At 43.7% G+C, this 26118-nt stretch overlaps 1 protein-coding gene across 1 annotated transcript in view; it reads left to right on the plus strand.

Moving 5' to 3' along the window:
* Nucleotides 1-2179: 2179 nt before the first annotated feature.
* The window catches only part of PYM1 (PYM homolog 1, exon junction complex associated factor), a 31945-nt gene continuing 8006 nt past the window's right edge, over nucleotides 2180-26118 (plus strand). The window contains exon 1 of the mRNA XM_080663118.1: nucleotides 2180-2238. Within this exon, the coding sequence (XP_080519244.1) occupies nucleotides 2205-2238 (34 nt within the window). The 5' untranslated portion in view covers nucleotides 2180-2204. The remainder of the gene's footprint in view (nucleotides 2239-26118) is intronic.

Below are 26118 nucleotides of genomic sequence, written 5' to 3' on the forward strand. Positions count from 1 at the left end.
ACTCCTTAAAGCACTCAGCTTTCCTTGCAAATAACACTTCCAGTGATACACCCTATGTATGACCTGAGTTTCTCATTCCATCATCATCATCAGTTATGTCCCTACATGAAGCTAAAGAGTCCCCTTTTACGACATATTTGAGACTTGAAGTGAAGCAGGAGGCGATTTCTCTAGTGAGGAATGAGATGCAATCAGCCTAGGCGTCTCTGTGTCTTCTTTAGGAACTGTGTCAGACCCCAAGTCAGTTACTGGTGGGGGTACGTGAAGAGAGGCCAAGTAACATCTAAGGAGGAAGCGTCTAATGACGGTAGTTCCAGGTGCTCATTTCTTTAATCAACCACATCATAAAAATCAGAAAGAAAGAAACCACAATGAACAAAGGGAAAGGAAAAAACAGCCTTGTTCTCCTCAGCCTTCTTTCCCCTCTTCCTCCTCAGGGTGGGGGGCCACATCCGGGGCCCAGGGCCAGAGCTCAGGCAGGTCTGCTAGGCAGACACTAAGTTTCACTTCCTGTCAACCTCAGAGCTGAGGCAGGATGTCTGGGGGCACGAGGGGGGCCGAGGGATGGGTAGTCAACAGGGGCCACTTCAGGATTCCCTCCTGCAGAACGTTCCACAGAGCAGCTGGCTAGGCGAGCACTTGCACCCCTCAGGTAGTGCAGTCAAGGCCAATGCACCCTCCAGTTTTCGGGGGCCTCATCACACACGCTCCTCCAATTAGTAACAAGACTAAGGACAGGACGCCAGGTGTGGCAGCGCTGCAGCACCGGTGGTGAAAGAGAGGGTTAAAAATGGCAGTGTTACAACACTTGCAGTAACTGTGTATTGAATGCAAATAAGTTTTTATAGTCTTTTTGAGACCTTGGGCTTCTGCTGAGAGTCACAGAGGTGGAGGACAGGAAGGCAAGCTGGTACCCCAAAAACTTTTGAAGCTTCATTGCAAAGCCTTAGGTTGTTCCTAGTTAGCCATTGCTCTCATTTTTTGTTTGTTTGTTTGTTTTTAAGTGGGGCAGGCAACTTGGTGTTGGAGGTGGTCACTACCATTCGCCTTCTCCCTGCTGGTTTCAGCGCTACTGTAGGAAATGAACAGGAGCCAGTGTAGGGGATTTGGAGAAAGGTAACCCAGGGTTGAGAAGGAAAAAACAACATGGGGTTGGGGGAGGGCAGAAGTGACACCTGAGGAGAGGAACCTGCCGCCGGCCCCTTCCAGGCTGGAGGGGAAACGAGTTTAGCAGGATTTACCCTGAAGGAACAAGAGCTGCTGAAAAGAACGGGGGAGGGAGAGCATTGGGGTTCCTATAAAGAATAGGAAGGTACGGGGCAGGGCGGGACTGCAGAAGGTGTGACCGTATGGGCCCGGATTACTGGCGAGCGGCCCGCTCTCAATCCCCGTCGCCCAGAGACTTGGAAGAGGTTAATTAGAATTCGAACTGGACCCGCCCAGTAGCCTACACCCTGCCCTCTGACCCTGGGCCCTGCCCGAGCCGGCTGCCGGGGTCGAAGGTCAGAGTAAACTCGGTCACTTCGCCACCTGGATCCGCGGGGCCGCCCCACGGCAGGGCGGAGCCCGGGCTGCCTGGGGTCGCCGAGTCAGGTGACCGACCGCAGCGCCCTCCGCCTCGCCTCGCGGGTCTCTGTCCGGCGGGTTGAGCTGGGCGGCTGAGAGCAATCGGCGCGCGATTTCGACTGCCCATCTTCTAAGAGGATTAGGGGTCTTCCATTCGCCCCCAACAACACTAGTGCGCCCGCCCCAGTGCATTCCCGGAGTTTGTCCGACCGGCTCCATGTCCCCAAGCCGTTCTGGGACTTGGGCGCAGCCCAGGGCCCGAATATTCTTTTCCTCACTTATCAGCCCCCCTTTCCGGGAGCAGATGGGCCTTGCCCCTTTTCCCTCGCAGGTCCTGTACGGACTAAGTGCCTGTGAGGAGAGGGCTGTGCCTCAGCATTCTTTCGGCGCCCAGAGGACTGCTTTCCACGCAGCAGGCGCTCGATAATGGTATCAGTGACAGTAAAAGAGCCCATTGTTTTTATTTTACTAACGTCTTCAGCTTCTACTCCCTTCCTCCTCCTCCATCTTCGTCCATGAAATTGTGTACTCTCCCTTTAAGACTAAAATGGTGGCATGCTACGATCGGGACTCCACTTCCGGTGGGGAGGGGGCGGGACCCCAGCCCGCTCACGCCGGAAGTGGTTTGCGCTCTCAAGATGGCGACTCCCTATGTAACTGACGAGACCGGCGGTGAGTGCGGGAGGCGCGGAGCCGTTTCTCTCCGGGCTCTCGGGGCAGGGGTTCGGACTTGGAAAAGGGTCTGTGCCCCGCCCATCCCGGGGCCCCTCCTTTGCCCCGCCCTTCGGACCGCCTTCCCCATTCATTCCTACGGGGTGCCACCTGCGCCCCCTTCTGGTCTCGAGTTTAGGGGTCTCTGCTTCCGGTCACCCAAACCTTGGGGTCCTTCAATGCTGGCCCCTACTCCAGGGCCCTCACGGGCCTTTAAGGTTTTCTCTAGCAGTTGAAGCTCCAATATCTCTCTTTTGGGTTCTCCAGCCCTGGGGGTTCCAACACCCTTAGTTCCCTCCAATTCCTACCTTCCCTTTCTTCCCCTCCCCCATCTTTTAGCTATACCTGCTTTCTGCCCTACCCCAACCACATTTAAATTCTTTTTCTGGAAGCTGTATCTGTAGATCTTCTCATTGCTACATAGTGCTTTTTCCACTTTCTCCCTCATCTTTATTGTTGGTCCAGAAGTGTGAAGGGATGAGGATCCTAATATAACTTTCAGCCTGAGTTTTCTCCTTGATGGCCCCACCTTTCTCTACCTTCTCTGTTGATAGTGATAGGAGTTGAGGGATCTAAGGTGGAAGAAGGCAAACCAGGAACGTGTCTAGTGGTCTCTCAAGCCCTCTGACAAGTTGATAGAACCCAGTTATTCCTTCTGGCTAGAGAATTTTCAGTCTTGCTGATTGAAATGCTGAAGTGTCTGCTGCATAAGTGAGCTTTATGTGTTGAAAACTGAAAATCAAGATTTTCATTGTGGTTTTGTCCCATCCTAATTTCCTCATCTTTAGAAAAATGTGCATAGGAATATCTAGTCATTGACAATCAAATAAGATAGTATATGTGAAAGCAATTTATAACATGCTGTGCAAGGCAAGGTGTTACTGTTTTCTTTTTTTGTGAAGCCTTCACTGTGTTTATATAGTCTTCTGTAGAAGTGATGCAGTGCGTGTGGTATGGTACATATGGTCTGTTTTAAAATGTGCCATATATGCATGCTTCTTGCTTTGCTACTTTTCATGTTCTTTCTATTCCACCCTACCTCTCCTATGATATCTAATGACAACCCTGGTCTCTGCTACCTCTCCCTAACCTCACATTTTAAAGTGGTAGGTACAACCTTTCCTGCTCTCTCCTCAGTAGGCCCTTCTTCAACTAGCTTCTTTTAATGTGTGCTTTGAAAATATTACTCAATTTCCAATTTGCAGTACACTTCTTTATTCTTAACTGTTTTTTGTTATTGTTGTTACTGTTTTTTATTGACTTCAGAGAAAGAGGAAGGGAGAGAGAGAGAGAGAAACATTGATGTGAGAGAGAAACATCAATCGGCTGCCTTCCTCCCTTCCTCACCCACCCTGACTGGGATTGAGCCATAACCTGGGCATGTGCCCTGACCCAGAATCAAACTAGCGACCTCTTGGTGCTTGGGAGGATGCTCAACCAACTGAGCCACACCTGCCAGGGCTTACCTGTTTTCTTAAACTGATTTAATGAAAATCCAGATATTGCATCTTACCCTACCTTCCCACCAGGGATTATCTTCTGATTTCTGTGACCATGTGGAAGAGGAGAAGGAATCATTGCTTTTTTGCTTTCTCTTACTACTTCCAGATCATTGATCTACTACTGTCACGCTAATATTCATGGAAGGTATCACCATGCAATTATAGCTTTTCCTCTAAAACTTCATGGCCATCATTCTTTTTTTCTCTACTGTTTCTTGCTCTCATTCTCAGTATCTCTAGCACCTTTGGATACTTTGATCTTATAGTTCTTCAGCATGAGACCATTAACTTTCCTTTGTATTTTCAAGCCAGCTACACATCAGAGTCACTACAACTTGGACCTTACCTATGATACTGCTTCCCCTTCATGTGCTCCCCATCACTTACTTTTACCTCCTTACGTAGTCATTTTTTTCACTGCGTCACACCCACAGAAGCAGTGTTTTGCCCTCCTTAGGGTCTCTGATTCTTTATATATATATATATATATATATATATATATATATATATATATATATATATATATATTTATTGATTTTTACAGAGAGGAAGGGAGAGGGATAGAGAGTTAGAAACATCGATGAGAGAGAAACATCGATCAGCTGCCTCCTGCACACCCCCCACTGGGGATGTGCCCGCAACCAAGGTACATGCCCTTGACCGGAATCGAACCCGGGACCCTGCAGGCCGACGCTCTATCCACTGAGCCAAACCGGTCAGGGCAGGTTCTCTGATTCTTTTTTTTTTTTTTTTTAAATACATTTTATTGATATTTTACAGAGAGGAAGGGAGAGGGATAGAGAGTTAGAAACATCGATGAGAGAGAAACATCGATCAGCTGCCTCCTGCATACCCCCTAATGGGGATGTGCCCGCAACCAAGGTACGTGCCCTTGACCGGAATCGAACCTGGGACCCTTCAGTCCGCAGGCCGACGCTCTGTCCACTGAGCCAAACCGGTTTCGGCAGGTTCTCTGATTCTTGACCTTTCCCATTTCATTGAGTCTTATCACTACCTTCATGACTATCATTGATGCTACCCTTGCTAGACCTCTGTGACCAGCCACTTTGGTACTATCCTCATTGCTTTCTTCATTTGTTTTGATTTTCTATACTAAGCAAGCATGTAACGTTATTTTGAGTCATACTCATCAACTGTTTTCTTGGCTTCTGCTTCCAGGTCACAGCATATAGCTAGAGAAAAAGCACAGAAGCTAGCAGATCCAGTATAATATAACTTAATGTTAACTTCTGCCAAGATCACAGTTTCTCTCCAATTCTTCTTTCTTGGTTTGCTTACAGTCTACCATGGCCATTTCCCCAACCTTTTCTGGCTCTCTGTAACCTTTCTATCTATCTATCTATCTATCTATCTATCTATCTATCTATCTATCTATTTATTTATTTATTTAAATACTTTTTTATTGATTTCAGAGAGAAAGGGAGAGGGAGAGAGAGAGAGACATCAAGGATGAGAGAGAATCATTGATCACTGCCTTCTGCACGCCCCCTACTGGGGATCAAGCCTGCAACCCAGGCATGTGCCCTTGACTAGAATCAAACCCGGACCCTTCAGTCCGCAGGCCAACGTTCTATACACTGAGCCAAACTGGTGAGAGCTGTAACCTTTCCTTTTATTTTTATTTATTTTTTAAATATGCATTTTTTTATTGATTTATTTTTTTACAGAGAGAAAGGGAGAGGGATAGAGAGTTAGAAATATCGATGAGAGAGAAACATCGATCAGCTGTCCCCTGCACATCCCCCATGGGGGATGTGCCCACAACCAAGGTACATGCCCTTGATCAGAATCGAACCTGGGACCTATCAGACTGTAGACTGATGCTCCATCCACTGAGCCAAATCAGCCAGGGCGTAACCTTTCCTTTTAATTCTCCCTCTTGTGGCAGATGACCTCACTTTCTATTTCATTGAAAAATCAAGGTCTATCATTTCTGTTTCTTTCCTGTCCACAGTTTGATTTCTTGAATGTCAGTTCTGTACATACTATTTCCATTTCCTCACTGCTTATTTGTTCCTTAACTTTTTTTTTTTTTTTTAAATAAATCTTTATTCAGATTATTACAATTATTTCTCCTTTTTTCCCCCATAGCTCCCCTCCAGCCATTTCCCACCCCACCTTCTGCCCTTATCTACCCCCCACTGTCCTCATCCATAGGTGTATGATTTTTGTCCAGTCTCTTCATGAACCCCCCCATACCCCTTTCCCCCTGAGAATTATCAGTCCACTCCCCTTCTATGCCCCCGATTCTACTGTATTCACCAGATTATTCTGTTCCTCAGGTTTTTAATTCACTTGATTTTTAGGTTCACTTGTTGATAGATATGTATTTGTTGTTCACAATTTTTATCTTTCCTTTTTTCTTCTTCCTCTTCTTTAAGAATACCTTTCAGCATTTCATATAATACTGGTTTGGTGGTGATGAACTCCTTTAGCTTTTTCTTGTCTGTGAAACTCTTTATCTGCCCTTCAATTCTGAATGATAGCTTTGCTGGGTAGAGTAATCTTGGTTGTAGGTTCTTGCTATTCATCACATTGAAAATTTCTTGCCACTCCCGTCTGGCCTGCATAGTTTCTGTTGAAAAGTCAGCTGACAGTCGTATGGGTGCTCCCTTATAGGTAACTAACTGTTTTTCTCTTGCTGCTTTTAATATTCTCTCTTTGTCTTTTGCTCTTGGCATTTTAATTATGATGTGTCTTGGTGTAGTCTTCTTTGGATTCCTTTTGTTTGGGGTTCTGTGGGCTTCCTGGACTTGTAAGTCCATTTCTTTCACCAGGTGGGGGAAGTTTTCGGTCATTATTTCTTCAAATAGGTTTTCAGTATTTTGCTCTCTCTCTTCTTCTGGCACCCCCATAATTCTGATGTTGGTACGCTTGAAGTTGTCCCAGAGTCTTCTTACATTATCTTCAACTTTTTGGATTTTTTTTTTGCTTTTTGCTTTTTCGGTTGAGTGTTTTTTGCTTCTTTGTATTTCAATTCTTTGACTTGATTTTTGTGTTCTTCTTGTCTGTTTTTGGGTCTCTGTATAATATTTTTTATTTCAGTCAGTGTATGTTTAATTTCTAGTTGGTCCTTTTTCATCTCTTCGAGGGTCTCGTTATATTTATCGGCCTTTTCTAGGATATTCTTAAAAAGCCTTATAACCGTGGTTTTGAATTCTATATCCAGTCGTTTGTTTTCCTCCATTTCTTTCGTTTGTGATCTGATTCTTAGACGCCGCATTTTCACTGCTTCCCTGAGTTGGTAGATTTGTGTGCTAGGTTTCCAATTTGGCCCAGTGGGTCTGCCTCCCCAGTTAACCTGAGGTGGACACTCTTGGTTCACACCTTTGTGGACTGTGTGTACAGCCTTGTTGTAATTAAGTCTTTATTGTTGTTGGTATCACTGGGAAGAATTGACCTCCAGGCCAGTTGGCTGTAAGGATCAGCTGTGTCTATGCTGGGAGAAGTCCGGTGCTGGAGACAGCCTTATAGGATTAGACTTGCCAAATTGCAATAGCCTCTGTGCTCAGCTTGGATGGGGTGGAGTCTCAGTCTTGGCTTCCCATCAGCCTTGCCCTTGCTAGCACGTGTGTGCCTTCAGTCCTCTGCCTTCCCGGCTCCCGATTCTCCGCCCGAGAGTCCAGACTCCCCCCACAAGAGCGTGGGTCTCCGGGGGCTCGCCTGGAACTGGGGTTCACTGAAGTCAGAACTGGGGCTCACTTCAGTCAGAACTGGTGTTCAGTGCCGTCAGAAGCCTCTGACTCCCTTCTGTTAGGGAAAGCCTGTGGCAGCCCCCGCAGCCTTTGTGCGCACTGGCGCGTGCGGACTTTCAGTCTTCCGCCTTCCCCGGCTCCCGAGTCTCCGCCCGAGAGTCCAGACTCCCCCCACAAGAGCGTGGGTCCCCGGGGGCTCGCCTGGAACTGGGGTTCACTGCAGACAGAACTGGGGCTCACTTCAGTCAGAACTGGGGTTTTGTGCCGTCAGGAGCCTCTCACTCCCTTCCGCTAGGGAAAGCCTGCGGCAGCCCCTGCAGCCTTTGTGCGCACTGGCGCGAGCGGACTTTCAGTCTTCCGCCTTCCCCGGCTCCCGAGTCTCCGCCCGAGAGTCCAGACTCCCCCCACAAGAGCGTGGGTCTCCAGGGGCTCGCCTGGAACTGGGGTTCACTGCAGTCAGAACTGGGGCTCACTTCAGTCAGAACTGGTGTTCGGTGCCGTCAGGAGCCTCTCACTCCCTTCCGCTAGGGAAAGCCTGTGGCAGCCCCCGCAGCCTTTGTGCGCACTGGCGCGAGCGGACTTTCAGTCTTCCGCCTTCCCCGGCTCCCGAGTCTCCGCCCGAGAGTCCAGACTCCCCCCACAAGAGCGTGGGTCCCCGGGGGCTCGCCTGGAACTGGGGTTCACTGCAGTCAGAACTGGGGTTCAATGCGGTCGGGGGCTCCCTTCCCCCTTCCGCCAGAGAAAGCCAGCCAGGCACTCCGCCGCCCTTCCTCTCTGCGCGCACAAAGACCCTTTGCCGTACCTCCAATTCTCTGTGAGCTTTTCTCCTTCCTTCTAGTTGTAGAATTTTCACTCAGTCAGCTTTCCTGCAGTTCTGGATGGTGTCCGTTCTGTCTTTTAGTTGTAGTTTTGAAATTGTTGTGCGAGGCAGCAGTTTAGGTGTTTACCTATGCCGCCATCTTGGTTTCTCCTGTTCCTTAACTTTTTACAGTTTTTATTTTTAGCACCAACTTCTCTCCTGAGTTGCCAATTTCCTTTTATAATTGTTTGGTAAATAGCTTTCATTCAAGGGTATACTGTCATACTTCAAATACAATCTGACCAAAATTAATATCAATTCTTTTTCCTTATTTCTGTTAAAGGTATCATTGTATTAGCCAACCAGAGATCAACTTTTTTTTTGCATTCTCTCCCTCTTTCTCTCTCTCTCCTTAAAATTTTATTTTCTTAAGATTTTAAATAGACTATTTTTTCAAATATATTTAGATTTAGAGAAAACAATTTTCTAAAATTTTTACTTACTGATTTCAGAGAGAAAGAAAAACAATGACTTGCTGTTCCACTTATACATGCACTCAGTGTCTACCCCTTGTATGTGCCCTGACCAGGGATCAAACCTGCAACCCTAGTGCATTGGGCCAATGCTCCAACCAACTGAGTTACCTGACCAGGGCCTAGATTTATAGAAAATTTGAGAAAATGATATAGACGATTTCTATATATACCTTATATTTAGTTTCCCGTATTGTTAACATCTTACATTAATATGGTACCATTATTGCAATTAATGAACCAATATTGATACATTATTATTCATTAAAGCCCATATATTATTCAGATTTCCTTACTTTTTACCTAATTTCTTTTTTCTGTTCCAGGATCCCATCCAGGATACTATATAACATTTAGTTCTCATGTCAGCTTAAGCTTCTATTGGCTGTAACAGTTTCTCAAACTTTCCTTGTTTTTGATGATTTTGACATTTTTAGGAGTACTGGTCAGGTATTTTGTAGGATACCCCTGTATTGCAATTTGTCTGATGTTTTTCTCATGATTAGATTTGAGTTATGTGTTTTGGGGGGGTTGACCATTGAGGTAAAGTGACATTTTCATCATATCATGTCAAGAGTAAATAGTATCACAATGATTTTTTTACTGTTGATATTGACCGTGACCACCTGGCTAAGGTTCTGTTTGTAAGGTTTCTCCACTGTAAAAGTGACGCTTTTTCCCTGTCCTTTTCATACTGTATTCATTAGAAGAAAGTCACTGTTCATACTTTTTTCCCATTTTTTAAAAAAACTTTCAATGACAGTTAACATTCAATATTATATTAGTTTCAGGTGTAGAGCATAGTGGTTAGACATTTTTATAACTTATACTGTGATCCCCCAATAATTCTTGTACCTACCTGACACCAGATATAGTTATTACAATGTTATTGACTATATTTCCTAAGCTGTACTCTACATCCTGTGACTATTGTGTAACTGTCAATTTGTTCTTCCTAACCCCTTCACCTTTTTTACCCAGCCCCCTCAACTTCCCTCGCATTTGGCAACTATTAGTTCGTTCTTTGTATCTATGGATTTGTTTCTGTTTTGTTGTTCATTTTGTATTTTATATGATTCCACATATAAATGAAATCACGGTATTTGTCTTTCTCTGTCTGGTTTATTTCACTTAGAATAATACCCTCTAGGTCCATTCATGTTGTCACAAATGGTAAAATTTTATTCTTTTTTTATGGCCAAGTAATATTCCATTGTATATGTGTACCACATCTACTTTATTCATTCCTTTTTGTTTGTTTGTTATTTTGTTAATCCTCATCCGAGGATATTTTTTCCATTGATTTTTAGAGAGAATGGAAGAGGGCGGGGAGAGAGAGATCGATGTGAGAGAGACACATCGATTGGTTGCCTCCAACATGCACCCCAACCACCAGGAATCGAACCTGCATCCCAGTTACCTGCCTTTGACTGGGAATCAGACCCGTGACCCTTTGGTGCTTGAGCCAATGCTCTAACCACTTAGGAACACTGGCCAGGGCTATCCATTCCTTTTTTGATTGGAGCATTGAATCTATGTAAGTAATTACTTCTTCTCTTTTTTTCTTTTTTCTTTTTTTTTTTTTTTAATATTTAATTACTCTAAGTTTCACCACTGTTTCTTTTTAATTTTTTATTGAGTTTATTTATTTTAGACAGGAAGGGAGAGATAGAAACATTAATGATGAGAAGAGAATCATTGATTGGCTGCCTTCTACATGCCCCACACTGGGGATCGAGCCCACAACCTGGGCATATGCCCTGACCGGGAATCGAACTCGTGACCTCCAGGTTCATAGGTCGATGTTCAACCACTGAGCCACGCCGGCCGGGCACTTTTTTTTTTTTAATATATTTTATTGATTCTTCTACAGAGAGGAAGGGAGAGGGATAGTGAGTTAGAAACATTGATCAGCTGCCTCCTGCACATTCCCCACTGGGCATGTGCCCGCAACCAAGGCACACGCCCCTGACCGGAACCAAACCCGGGACCCCTGAGTCCGCAGGCCGATGCTCTAGCCACTGAACCAAGCCGGCCAGGGCTCTTTTTTTTTATGTAAGTAATTATTGATAAGTATGTAGTTATTGCCATTTTATTTATTGTCTTCTGACTGTTTTTGTAGTTCTTCTTTGTTCTTATTCTCTTGGTCTCTTGTATGTTGATGACTTCTGTAGTGTTGTGTGTGGATTCCTTTCTCTTTATTTCTTTTATATCTCTTGAAGATTTTTGGCTTGTGGTTACCATGTGCTTCATACATACTAAGCTATGTTTATAGCACTCTGTTTTAAGTTGGTCACTTAAATTAGAACATATTTCCGAAATCACTACCATTTTTACCCCCTCCATGTTTATATTTTTATTATTTTTTAATTTTTTTTGTGTGTGTGTATCCCTTAATTTATTGTTGTAATTACATATGATCTTACTACTTTTGCCTTTTAACCTTTGTACTAGCTTTAGTGTTAGTTGATCCACTGCTTTTATTGTTTGCCTTTGTTAGCAAGAATATATTTTTTTTCTTTACGATATTCTCTTTTCTTTTTTCTTTCTTTTTAAATGTATTTTATTGATTTTTTGCAGAGAGGAAGGGAGAAGGATAGAGAGCTAGAAACATTGATGAGAGAGAAACATCGATCAGCTGCCTCCTGCACGCCCCTACTGGGGATGTGCCCGCAACCAAGGTACATGCCCTTGACCGGAATCAAACCTGGGACCCTTCAGTCCGCAGGCCGACGCTCTATCCACTGAGCCAAACCGGTTAGGGCTCTCTTTTCTTTTTTTAAAAATATATTTTATTGCCCTAACCGGTTTGGCTCAGTGGATAGAGCGTCGGCCTGCGGACTGAAGGGTCCCAGGTTCGATTCCTGTCAAGGGCATGTACCTTGGTTGCGGGCACATCCCCGGTGGGTGGTGTGCAGAGGCAGCTCATCGATGTTTCTCTCTCATCGATGTTTCTAACTCTCTATCCCTCTCCCTTCCTCTCTGTAAAATATCAATAAAATATAAAAAAACAAAAAAAACAAACAAATAAATAAATAAATAAAAATAAAAATATATTTTATTGATTTCAGAGAGGAAGGGAGGAGAGAGAGCTAGAAACATCAATGATGAGAGGGAATCACTGATCGGCTGCCTCCTGCATGCCCACTACTGGGGATTGAGCCCACAAACTGGGCATGTGCCCTTGACCAGAATTGAATCTGGGGCTCTTCACTTTGCAGGCTGATGCTCTATCTACTGAGCAAAACCGGCTAGGGTTCTTTTTTTTTTTTTCCTTTAATTTATTAGGGTGACATATATAATAATAAAAGCATAATATGCAAATGATGGACAGCAGAACGACCGTCCGGATGACCACGCTATGACACTGGCACTGGTGCCAGGCTAGCCAAAACAAGTGTGATGCGATTTGTCGGGGGGTTGGGGGAGCCCGCCATCACCCCGCAGAGGGAGGCCTAGGCCACCGGCCAGTGGGGCGATCAATCAGGGGGCTCTGGGATTGCCCCAAAGAGGGAGGCCCAGGCCACCCTCTGCGGGGTGATCAATCGGGGGTCTCTGTGGAACCAGGGGTGTGTGGCAACCAGCAGTGCCAGACCAAGGAGAGGGGCGGGTGAGGGGCGGGGCCACGAAGCCGGGGCTGCAAAGCCAGCAGCCAGGAGAAGGAAGGCCTACCCTTGCATGAATTTTGTGCATTGGGCCTCTAGTTAGTTAATAAAAATTATATAGGTTTCAGGTATATCATTCTACAGTACTCTTTTTTAAAATATATTTTTATTGATTTCAGAGAGGAAGGGAGAGAGAGAGATAGAAACATCAATGATGAGCCCTGGCCAGTTTGGCTCAGTGGATAGAGCGTTGGCCAGGTTTGATTCCGGCCAAGGGCACATGCCCGGGTTGTGGGCTTGATCCCCGCCCCAGTAAGGGGTATGCAGGAGGCAGCCAATCAATGATTCTCTCATCATTGATATTTCTCTCTCACTCTCTCTCTCTCTCTCCCTTCCTCTCTGAAATTAATGAAAAATATATATTTAAAAAAAGAAAAGAAAAAAAATATGGTTCCTTAAATGTTAAAATAAAAAATAAAAAAATAAAGAAACATCAATGATGAGAGAGAAGCATTGATCGGCTGCTTCCCGCATGCCTCCACTGGGGATCGAGCCCACAACCCAGGGATGTGCCCTTGACCGGAATCTTACCCAGGACCCTTCAGTCCACAGGCCGACACTCTATCCACTGAGCCAAACAGGCTAGGGCAGTGGTCGGCAAACTCATTAGTCAACAGAGCCAAATATCAACAGTACAACGATTGAAATTTCTTTTGAGAGCCAAATTTTTTAAACTTAAACTTCTAATGCCACTTCTTCAAAATAGACTCGCCCAGGCCGTGGTATTTTGTGGAAGAGCCACACTCAAGGGGCCAAAGAGCTGCATGTGGCTCGCGAGCCACAGTTTGCCGACCACTGGGCTAGGGCCTACAATACTTTTTATGATATTTTCTTATTCATGTTTTTTTTTTTCTTCTCCTTTCTCCTTCCTCCCACTCCTCCTCCCTTTTTCTTTCTTCTTGATCCTTTATTAGTTTTTGTAGTACTGGTTTGGTGGTGATGAACTCCTTCAGCTTTTTCTTGTCTGAGATCAACACCTACACTTGAAAAGTGGAGAGTTATGCTCCCTTCCTTAAGGAAGGATTATTTACATACATTATTTGGAATTCTTCTAAACAGGAGATTTGTCTCTCCTCCCTCATGTATTTATTCAATCATTTACTTATCATTATGGACTTCAGGTCATAATACAATATGTTTTATTTGTTTTATTGCTCAAAAGTTCCTGCTTTGAACATTGGGCGCTCTTTTAGTTGGCCTGTGTCACTTGGGTATACCCCACCAATGTGGGTTTTTGGTTTGTTTGGTGTTTTTTTAGTTCTTCCTTACTTTCTGCTTTAGGATGCTATAAGATCATCTTGTATATTTCTACTCTAGTACTAGAACCAGCCATTTCTCCAAGGAGTCCTTGTTCCTTTTATTGGGGAACGATAATAAGAAACCAAAATCAGAGCACTAGGTGTTTTTCCTGCATTGGGGGTATTGTTTTGCATTATTTACGCCTCTCTTGCTCCTCATCCCTCCCCTGCACCAGCTGTCAAATTATTGATCTTCTATTCCCACTGCCTTACCCTTATCCCATTTTCTTTTCTTTTTGTGTGTTAATCGTTACCCAAGGATATATTCCCATTGATTTTAAGAGAGAATGGAAGGGAGGAGAGAAACATCGATGTGAGAGAGACACATTGATTGGTTGCCTCCCACATGAGCCCTTACCAGGGCTGGGATCTAGCCGGCAACTGACATACATGCCCTTGACCAGAATCAAACCCAGGACTCTTCAGTCCTCAGGCCTAAGCTTTATCACTGAGCCAAATCGGCTAGGGCCTTTATCCCATTTTTAATACCTGTTAGATATATGGCCTTGGGAATCTAAGCCTTAATTTTCTTATCAGTGAAATAGGAATAACTCCTAAACATAGAACTAATGTGAGATTTAAAATTTAAATGAAATAATGTAGCCCAGTTGGCATGGCTCAGTGGTTGAACGTTGACCTATAAACCAGAAGGTCACAGTTTGATTCCCGGTCAGGGCATATGCCTGGTTGTGGGTTCAATCCCCAGTGTTGGGTATGTAGAAATTAGCCAATCAATGATTCTCTCTCATCATTGATGCTTCTATCTCTCCCTCTCCCTTCCTCTCTGAAATCAATAAAAAAATATTTTTTAAAAATTAAATGAAATGTACATGTCTGGCACATAGAAAGTGTTCAACAAATGCTTCTGTAATTATGTGTAAGGGTTATTATATGGATTAGAAGGAATTATACATGCAAAGTATCAAGCATAGTACTTAGGTCATTCTAAGTACCTGATAAAATTCTAGTTTTCTTATCCTGCAAATAGTGCTACGACCTCCTAAGTAGTAATCTTTTTTTTTTTTTCAGTTGATTTTTAGAGAAAGAGGAAGGGAGAGGGAGAGAAAAAGAAAGGAAGAGAGAGAGAGATAGATAGAGAGAGAGAGAGAGAGAGAGAGAGACATCAATGTCATAGCACAAAATCGATTGGCTGCCTCCTGCCCACAACCTAGGCATGTGCCCTGGCTGGGAATTGAACCAGTAACCCCCCAGGTACACAGGATGATGCCCAACTAACTGAGCCACACAAGCCAGAGAAGTCTTTTTTTTTTTTTTTTTTAATAATTTTTATTTTCAATTACAGTTGACATACATTATTAGTATCAAGTGTACACCCCTGATTTAACATTACATAACTTACTAAATGATCATCTCGATAAATCTTGAATCCATCTGACACCATGCAGTTATTAAAATATTGACTGTATTCCCTATGCCTATTCTGTAATAACTAATTTGTACTTCTTAATCCCTTTACCTTTTTCATTCATTCTCCCAACCCACCAACCATCAAAATGATCTATGTTATCTATGAGTCTGTTTCTGTTGTTTTGATTTTTAGATTCAATTGTTTATATATAATATGTATATATATTACCATTTTATTTTTCATATTATTTATTTATTTAATTTTGTTAAAGAAGACCCATGAACATTTCATATAATACTGGTTTGATGGTGATTAACTCCTTTAGCTTTTTCTTGTCTAGGAAGCTCTATCTGTCCTTCATTCCTAAATGATAGCTTTGCTAGATAGAGTAATCTTGGTTGTAGGTTCTTGCTTTTCATCACTTCAAATATTTCTTGCCAAGCCCTTTTGGCCTGCAAAGTTTCTGTTGAGAAATTAGCTGACATTCTAATGGGAACTCTTTGTAGGTAACTGTTTTTCTCTTGCTGCTTTTAAGATTCTCTCTTTGTCTTTAAACTTTTGTTATTTTATTTTTTTAATCCTCATTCGATGATATTTTTTCATTGATTTTTAGAGAGAGGGAAAGACAGAGAGAAATATAGATGTGAGATCAACACATCAATTGGTTGCTTCCTGCATGAGCCCCGACCAGGGTGTGGGCCGGATAGGAGCCTGCAACTGAGGTACGTGCCCTTGACTGGAATCCTTCAGTCCACAGGCCGACACTCTGTCCACTGAGCCAAACTGGCTAGGGCTTTTTAAACTTTTGCATTTTAATTATGATGTGTCTTGGTGTGGGCCTCTTTGGGTTCATCTTGTTTGGGACTCTCTGCGCTTCCTGGACTTGTATGTCTATTTCCTTTACCAAGTTTGGGAAGTTTTCTGTCATTTTTTCAAACACGTTTTCAGTTTCTTTCTCTCTCTCTTCTATTCTGGCACCCCCATGATATGAAATGTTGGTACACGTGAAGTTGTCCCAAAAGCTCTTTACGCTATCCTCATTTTTTAAATTTTATTCTTTCTTCTCTTTGCTGTTCTGATTGGGTGTTTTTTGCTTCATTATATTCCAAATTGTGGATTTTCTTGGCTTCATATACTCTACAGTTGATTCCCTGTAAGTTATTCCTCAGTTAGTGTATTCTTCATTTCTGACTGGTCCTTTTTTATGCTGTTGAGGTTCTCACTAAGTTCATGGAGCATCCTTTTAACCAGTGTTTTGAACTCTGAATCTGGTAGATTGCCTGTCTCCGTTTTGTTTAGTTCTTTTTCTGGAGTTTTGTGTTCTTTCATTTGGGACATGTTTCTTTGTTTCTTCATTTTGGCAGCTTCCCTGTGTTTGTTTCTATGTATTAGGTAGAGCTGTTATGTCTCCCAGGCTTGGTAGAGTGTCCTAATGCAGTAGGTGTTCTGTAGGGCCCAGTGGTACAGCCTCCCTGATCACCCAAGCTGGATACTCAAGATGTGCCTGCCTTGTGGGCTGTGTACATCCTCCTCTTATAATTGAGCCTTGATTGCTATTGGCATGTCAATGGGAGATATTTACCCTCAGGCTGATCAGCTGCAAGGACTGGCTGTGACCACTGACCACGAACTTCCAACCACTATGGAGGATCAGCTTTGCAGGGTCCCACCCCATAGAGCACAACTTACTTCAGCAGGGCTCTGGTGCTTGCTTGAGTGTGTTGCTTGTGGAGATGGTTGGGGTTAGTGTTTTGACGTTGTCTGAAGCTGTCCACCCAGTACTCTGGCTCTGGGGCCTCCCAGGATGTGTAGGCCAAGGTCGGCCACTGCCTATGTTCTGCCTGGGGCCACCTGGCATAAATACAAAGCAATCTGCAGATTGCTGCTACTTGTGCTGGGCTTAGAGGTGCTCAGGCAAGGTCAAGAACTGAGGCTGGGTGCTTCTAGTGCCAGGCCTGGGGCCACCTAACAAGAGGTCCAGGGTTCACTGAGGCCAGATGCTGCTTATTTGAGAGATTTTGGGAAAATCGGAAGCATGAGCCAAGACAGGCCATTCAAATTGAAAAGCCACTGGAAACAGCTTGGGTGGGCCCAAAAGTTGGGTGGGGCTAAGCCTCAAGGAATCATCTAGGTGGGACAAACTGTGAGCCAGGTTGATGGATTCTCAGATTTGGCGCTCTCCTACTGGCTCTGTTGGGGGAGGGCTCATCAAAGAAATAATGGCCTCTGCCAGCACTTCTATCTGGGAGAAAGCTGCCCCCCAGATCTTGGTCTGATGCTGGACAATTCAGTTCCTCCCCGTAAGTTTCTGGTGCCTATCAAGCTGCTATCCCAGCTCTGGAGCTCAGAGGGAGTGAATCTGAGTTAGTCCGTGCCCAAGCCCTTTGAGAGGAATTGCCTGGGACTCTAGTAACCTCCATCTCCCTGAGCCTCAATCCTTGCTGGTTTTTACAGCCAGAAGTTATGGTGACTTCTGTTCCTGGCACTGGAATCCTGGTCTGGGAGGCCTGGTGTGAGGCTGGGACCCCTCACTCCACCGGGGGACCTCTGCAGCTGAGATATCCTTCCGATTATCCGTCACTGGTGGTGTGGGACTAGCCTTTTCCATGTCTCTGCCCCTCCTACCAGTATCCATGTGGCTTCTTTTTAATTCCCTAGTTGTCGGACTTCCATTCAGCTCAGTTTCAGGCAGTTCTAAATGATGGTTGTTCTGTAGTTTAGTTGTAATTTTTATGTGGTTGTGGAAGGAGGTGAGTACTATCTTTACCTATGCCACCATCTTGACAAGAAGTCAGTAGTAATCTTATCTCTAATCTGCCTGTTCCAGTTACACTCCCTGAAACACTGTTATTGGATTATTGCTCCTTAAGTACAAGTTAAATTATGTAATTTTTGTTCAATTTAATTCATTCACCCAGAGTCCACTGTTAAATTTGTCATATAGCCTTCTGATCTTTATTTTTTCTGTGTATTTAAAAAACACTTTTGAATCAGATTATATATACATTTTTATATCTTGCCTTTTATTTTATTTTAAACTAGTGGCCCAGTGCACGAAATTTGTGCACATTAAAAGGGGATTAATTAGAGGAAATAATTTAATATTGCTATTTGCCCTTTCTCTATAATAGAAGTGTCAGAGATGAAAGAAAATCAGTAAAATGTATATGAAAACCTTCCTCCTGTCGGAGTCTGGGGCACACCACGGGACGCAGAGTCAAGTCCCTGCCCACCCACATGAGCCTCAAAATCGCGTGAGACCCAGACCCGGCTGCCCCCCCCCCCCGCCCCGCCCTTATTGGGATAGATCCAGACCTGGCTAGTCCCACCCTTGTCAAGCCCCGCCGGGCAGGGAACGTAGCCTCAGGTCCCCTGGCCCGACGCCAGGACGGGAGGGCATGGCCTGTGGTCCCCCAGCCCAGACCGGGGTAGGGGGGCATGCCTTGAGGTCCCCTGTTAAGCCCCACCAGGTGTGGGACATGGACTGAGATCCCCTGTCAAGCCCTGCCAGGTCGGGGGGGGGCGCAACCTCAGGTCCCCCGGCCCGGCACTGGGAGGTCCCCTGTCAAGCCCCATTGGCAGGGGGGTGCATCCTCAGGTCCCCTCTGGGCGGGGGGCTCGGCCTGAGTTCCCCTGACCCAGCACTGGGGGTGCACCTTGAGGTCCCCTGTCAAGCCCTGCCAGGCAGGGGGGCACAGCCTCAGGTCCCCTGGCTCGGTGCTGGGGCAGGGGGTGTGGCCTGAGGTCCCCTAGCCTGGTGCCGGGGTGGGGGGCATGGCCTGAAGTCCCCTGTCAAGCCCCACCTGCTGGGGGGCGTGGTCTGAGGTCCCCTGGCCTGGCGCTGGGGCCAGGGGAGTAGCCTGAGGTCCCCTAGCCCAGCACCAGGGGAAGCACACCTTGAGGTCCTCTGTCAAGCCCTGCCGGGTGTGGAAGGTGGCCTGAGGTCCCCTGTCAAGCCCTGCCAGCCTGAGGTCCCCTGTCAAGCCCCATGGGGGTGGTGGAGGGCATAGCCTCAGGTCCCTGCTGATTGCTTGTTAAGGCTCCTTATGGGACTTGGCCTCAGCTGTGGGTGTAGCCATCTTTGTGACGGAGTGATGGTTAATTACCATATTCCCTCTTTATTAGATAGGATGTATTTTTTTTTCTTTTTTTTTTTTCTTTTTTAAATATATTTTATTGATATTTTACAGAGAGGAAGGGAGAGGGATAGAGAGCCAGAAACATCGATGAGAGAGAAACATCGATCAGCTGCCTCCTGCACACCTCCCACTGGGGATGTGCCCGCAACCAAGGTACATGCCCTTGACCGGAATCGAACCCGGGACCCCTCAGTCCGCAGGCCGACGCTCTATCCACTGAGCCAAACCGGTTTCGGCTAGATAGGATGTATTTTTTAAAAATATATATTTTTATTGATTTTAGAGAGGCAGGGAGATGGAGAGAGAGATAGAAACATCAATGATGAGAGAGAATTGTTAATTGGCTGCCTCCATACTGGGGATCCAGCCTGCAACTCAGGCATGTGCCCTGACTGGGAATCGAAATGTGACCTCCTAGGTCATAGGTTGATGCTCATCCACTGAGCCAAACTGGCTGGGCTATATCTTGCCTTTTTATTTAACCTTATGACAAAAATATTTTTCTTAATATTAGAAACTCTTTGTAAACATCTTTTATAGTACTGGCAGAATATTTTATTGTTTGGAAACATACCCTTTTTTTTATCTTTCTTTTGTTATTGGACTTTTAGATTGTTTCCAGAATTTTTTTAAAATTTTTTTTGGTCTTGTTTGCAGTATCATACATGATCATCAGACTGCTGCTAGAATGTTCACACCCGTTGCTGCTGCAAATTCAAAACCCAAGAAAAACTTCTCCTGAGAATTTACTTTAGGTCAGGGTAGGGCTGCCTGGTTCGAGGCTGCACTCACAACCGGGCAGGTTCAACAACACAGGAGCCTTTCCCCGGACCATTCAGAATTTTATAAGAACTCTATGAATATTTTTGTGCATAAAATTTTGCCTGCATTTAGGATTATTTTCTTAGGATAGATTTCCCAGAAATAGAATTACTGAGTTGGAGGGTACAAACATTTATTTATTGTCTATTAACTATAAAATTAATTCTCATTGATTATAGCAAACTTGGAAAATATTTTCAAAGGTTGTATAAAATATGCCACTCACATGTTTGGTAATTCCAGAATCCAGAAATGACTACAGTTACATTTTCTTTTAGTTTTTTTTTCTATGCACACATATAGCTTACCTATATTTAACATAACTGGGATCATAGCAAATGGCTGTATTTCCCAAAATATGATCCTCAGAACACTTACTAGTCCTGTGAAATGTGCTACAAAATAAATAACTGAAATAATAATAAGATTCCTGAGGTCAAATACATTTGGGAAACACTATAAACCATATTCCCATCTTGGATATTCACATGAATAAGAACATATTAACTCAGGCTCCTCTCTCTCTCTCTCCCCCCCCCTCTTCCCTCCCTCCCTCTCTTTCTCTCTCCCTCTTCCTCTTCCTCTCCCGCTCCTGCTCCCTCTCTCTCTCACTGAACCCTGAGGGCACCTTTCCCCCTCTTCTTCTCCCAGGCAAGTTTTCTTTGCCTTTCTTTCTTCTAAGCTCCAAGGGGGCCCTTCTTTTGCCTCTGTAACTTATTTCTCACTTCTTCCACAGCTCATTTTATCTCTCCATTTGACTTTCTAAATAATCTTTTGCTTGTATTTGGGCGGGGAGAGAACATTAACTCACTTAAGTTTTGCTGATAAAAAAACAAGTATTTTTTCTATGTTTAACCCAGAATTCCCCAAACTTGTTTAACAATTTTTTTAGGTAACCCTTGTTAATGTCTTATGGAAGTAGTGTTTTATATAACAAAAGTTTTGGGAAATGCTGAAAAAATGGTAGGATTATCTTCTATTCTCTTGCTATGTTAGCCAAATTGCTTTCTAATGGGTTTTTATCACTGATGATAATTATGAATATGCTGATTTCACCACTTGTTTGACAGCATTTGTATTCTCATCTTTAAAAATCTTACTTCTTTGAAATACTTTGGAACCCACAGCCTAGGTTTGAATTTTGATTTTGTAACTTTGGGCATGTTATTAAATTTCTCATAATCTGTGAAACTGGAATAATCATTCATAAAGTCGTGAAAATGAAATAATGCATACGAGTACTGTCCTTGGCATGAAGCAAGCACTCAGTAAAGGTTGGTTGACTATAAAACCACCCTTTATTGAGTTTATTTAGAATTGACTATAAAATTTCCATATGGATAATTCACTCTTACACACTCACTACTATGAGCACAAACCACTTTTCAATATAGTATCATCACATGCTGCATTTCTGCCAATACCCTCCAATGAAACGGGGCTATCTGGTATAAGACAGATACATTAGTAGTGTGCAGATGTGTAAACTTTGACATTAGAACTGAGTTCAGATTGCAGGTACCCGCTGCCTTTGTGATCTTGAACATATCATTTAACCTCTTGACAACTTTGTTTCCTCTGCTGTAGAGGGTAATACCTGCCCATTGTCTAGATTTAATAAGGTAATGTAGATGAAGTTCTTTTTTAAAAAAAATATATTTTATTGATTTTTTTTTACAGAGAGGAAGGGAGAGGGATAGAGAGTTAGAAACATCGATGAGAGAGAAACATCAATCAACTGCCTCCTGCACACCCACTACTGGGGACGTGCCCGCAACCAAGGTACATGCCCTTGACCGGAATCGAACCTGGGACCTTTCAGTCCGCAGGCTGACGCTCTATCCACTGAGCAAAACCGGTCAGGGCTAGATGAAGTTCTTATAGCTACTTATTTTTTTTTTAAATATATATTTTATTGATTTATTACAGAGAGGAAGGGAGAGGAAGAGAGAGTTAGAAACATCGATGAGAGAGAAACATCGATCAGCTGCCTCCTGCACACCCCCTGCTGGGGATGTGCCCGCAACCAAGGTACATGCCCTTGACCGGAATCGAACCTGGGACCTTTGTGTCTGCAGGCTGACACTCTATCCACTGAGCCAAACCAGTTAGGGCTATAGCTACTTATTGAAGTAGCTATTTATCCTACATAGTAAAAGCATAATATGCTGTGTTCGACTGATAGGTCAGCTACTTGACCAGCTACTATGATGTGCACTGACCACCAGGGGGCAGACCCTCTGACTGGTAGGTTAGCTTGCTACTGGGTCCGGCTGATCGGGACTGGGTGAGAGGGCTGGACACACACTGGAGCCCTTACCTGGTCCCTCCCCAGCCGGAAGGCCAACCTCCTGCAGTCCCTCCCTGGCCGGCTGGCCCCCATCGGCCCCGATTGGGACTGGGCAAGATGGCCCCAATTGGCCCCAATCACCGGCCAAGGGACCCCACCCGTGCACGAATTCGTGCATCGGGCCTCTGGTTAATTAATAAATGTTCTTTCCTAATTCTTCTTAACATACTATGAGTTTTTCATTGCTGTGATTTTGCTTGTTGTTATTCCTCTTAGAATGCCCTTTCCCTTTTCTCTACCAGCAGAAATAATGAGCCACTGATTTGTTGTTATTATTATTATTACTACTCCCTGGTCTTTAGGGTCAAGGTTGTCATGATTTAGCCCTGGCCCTGTAGCTTAGTTGGTTAAAGTGTGTCCCCTATGCCAAGGTTGTGAGTTCTATCTCCGGTCAGGGCACATATAAGAATCAACCAGTGAATGCATCAATAAGTGGAACAACAAATTGATCTCTCTTTTTTTCTCTCTCCCTTCTCTCTCTAAAATCAATTTTTCATGATTTTGTGTCACCTTCCACCATGAAACAGGGTGTAATAATTTATTCTCAGTCTGTATCAGTCTCTCTTAGGGTACTTAAGACATTTATATTTTTGTCTTATTTGTTTGCCTAACTTACCCACCCTCCTTACTTAGACTATAAATTTTGTGAAAGTGGGACCATTTTACTTAATCCCTGTAGCACTTTGTATAGTGCTTTTCTCCTTAGGAGGCTTTTAGTAATTTACTAGAGGCCCGATGCACGAAATTCGTGCAAGGGCCTTGGCCCTGCCCCCACCCACTGCCACTGCAGCAGGGGCCCCTGCCCGCTGTGGCTTTGTCTGGAAGGAAGGGCGTCCAGAAGGACGTCTGGTCTAATTAGCATATTATGCTTTTATTTTTATAGATTGTATTTAATTAATTTGTAGTCTGGCTTCTGACCACTGCTTTTCTGAGACAATATTCTTGGAAATAACTAGAGATTTCCAAATTGCCAAAATCTTTCCCTTAATTTCTCTTCAGTATTTAATACTGTTAATCACCTGCCCTTACTTAAAACTCTTTTGGTCTCCATGGCATAGCACTGTCCTGGTTCTTCTTTCCTAGAATCATTTTCTCTTATTGTTGACACCTTTTCTTCCTTGAGGAATATGATCATGACCATTTTTCCAGGTCATTCATCCAAATTGGATCTTCATATATTTTTTCTGTGTTAGAAACCTGGGTCTTATCATTGTTGGCCTTGAGATCATCCTCAAGCTCAGATCTGTGACCCAAATCTCCTTTCTTACTTGAAGCAGGTCCTAGGGATTCAGCACACCTTGAATAGTCACTTCCACCTAACCTCTTGGAGTTCTCCCACACCTTGCTGTATTTTTTCTCCACTGTCTTCCTGCTGTCACTGAAAACTTTTGGGCCCTTTCAGTTTAAGGAAACAGTCTGAGGATTACAAAACAGCAAATGTCAGGAAATAACAAAGCTTACAAAATTGTTATAGTAGCTGTCTCTAATCTGTAATTTCTAGAAAATCCTGATAATCTACCTTTAGTTTTTATTTCTAGGGGTAAAAACCTCTTCCTTCTTTTTGACTTTATCTTTGGATACCATTAAGGACAGAGAATGAAACCAATATAACATAAAATAAGTGCTCCTTTGTGATAATAGGCTGTTTGTATCTCTGAGGGCTTCCAGTTAGGGTGGCCATTAAAAAAGCTTCTGCCCTATCTACCTATATATTATTGTTGACAGTATTATAGGTGTCCCCCAATTTTCCCTCCCTTTGCTCCCTTCCTTCCAGTCCCTGCCCCTCTCCAGGCCTTCACCACACTATTATCTGTGTTCATTGGTTATGCATATCCTATATAATAAAAGCCTAATATGCTAAGTGTCCAACTGTTCATTCGACCAGTCGCTATGATGCGCACTGACCACCAGGGGGAGACGCTCCATCTGGTAGGTTAGCTTGCTGCTGGGGTCCGGCCCATTGGGACTGGGCGAGACGAGGAGGACATGCCCTGGAGCCCTCCTGAGGTCCCTCCCTGCCGGCCAACCTCTCACGGTCCCTCCCCCACTGGCCCGATCCACCCTGATTGGGACTGGGCGAGATGGGCTAGACTCACCCTGGAGCCAATCTCCCGCGGTCCTTCCCCGGCCTCTAAAATATTTCTTCTAATTTATTTCCTTTCAATGTTCACGAATCTGTGCACCGGGCCTCTAGTACGTATGTAAGTTCTTTGGTTAATCTCTTCCCTGCTCCCCTCTGAGATATGCCAATCTGTTCCATGCATCCATATCTCTGGATCTGTTTTGTTCGTCAGTTTATTATGTTCATTAGAGTCCACATATAAGTCAGTTCATCCCTATCTCTATCTTTACTAGCCTTAAGGCTTCCACTATCATCTCTGGGCACTTAATTATATGTTTCTTATTGTTCCTTTTTCCTTAATCCCATGTAAAACACTTCCTATCTAGAATCGAATGTTATTTTCACAAGGTTTTCTTCTCCTCCAGACTTTCTATCACTGGTTTTTATTCTCCATATTTTCCACATTCAAAAGTGATATTGTAATTAGTTTATTTGTGTTTTTATTACCTTTCTACATTACTAGAATTCATGCTACAAGGAGGCTAGACCCTTGCCTATTTTATTCATTGTTGTATCCCTAGGTCTTGTTGTATCCCTAGATAAGTGCTCAATAAACATTTAAAATCCATGTGTGAATAAATGTTATTACCATATGCCCTACCTACCCACAAATATGTTGTGAAAAATAAGAATACATGTGAAAATCACCAGATTAATTCCACTGTATCACTGTTTCAATTATTCCCTCTCTCTAATTCAAATCTTGGCAGTCTCCAGATCCTGTTAACTTATTCTTCATGATGATTATTTTTCATTTTCCTTTCAATACCCAAACAGAGCATCTAAATCAAGTCTTCTTGCATTGTGACTATTGCTTTCATTTTTTTTTCTACCTTTAGTTTATGTTACATATTTTCAGGTTAATCTTAAAGCATTGCTTTGAGAAGATCATCTGTACTCCCTTATTGGCCTTCAGTGTCCTCCTACAATTTGAAGCTCAAGTCCAAAGTCAAGAGGAGATTGGATACCTTTTACCTTCTGACTAAATTACCTCTGGTCTCTTTTCCCATTACATATACTTTTGCTCAAAATATACTGGATTCTTGCTGTTCCCTAATATGATACATATTTATTTATTCATTAATTTGAATTAATTACAGTCTTCAGTGGGGCAAGTACTTTGCTTTAAAGATCAAAGACAAAGTTTCTGCTCTCAAGCAAACAATTATGTTAAACATTAGAGCATGATAAAGGCCAAAACAGGTGCTGTAGGTACACTAAGGGCTACTTCTAACCTGGCTTGGGGTGGGTACATTAGGGAAGACTACATTGAGTAGTTTATATTTGAACTTGACCTTTAAAGACCAATAGGAATTAACATGATTCAAGGAAAATCTGTCCCAAGCCAAAGGAAGCAAAGGCAAAAAGGATGAGGATAGAGACACCTTTGGGGGAGATTTGTGAATATTTCAGTGTCTGGAGCAGAAAGTGTGAATAATTGGGTGTTAAGAGGCTGGAAACTGGATCAAGAAAGCCTTTGTATGTGGTTCCATTTTCCATGTACACACTCTGAGGCAACAGGAATC

Source organism: Plecotus auritus (assembly GCF_963455305.1).
Source record: "Plecotus auritus genome assembly, chromosome: 3".
In the NCBI taxonomy this organism is placed as follows: domain Eukaryota; kingdom Metazoa; phylum Chordata; class Mammalia; order Chiroptera; family Vespertilionidae; genus Plecotus; species Plecotus auritus.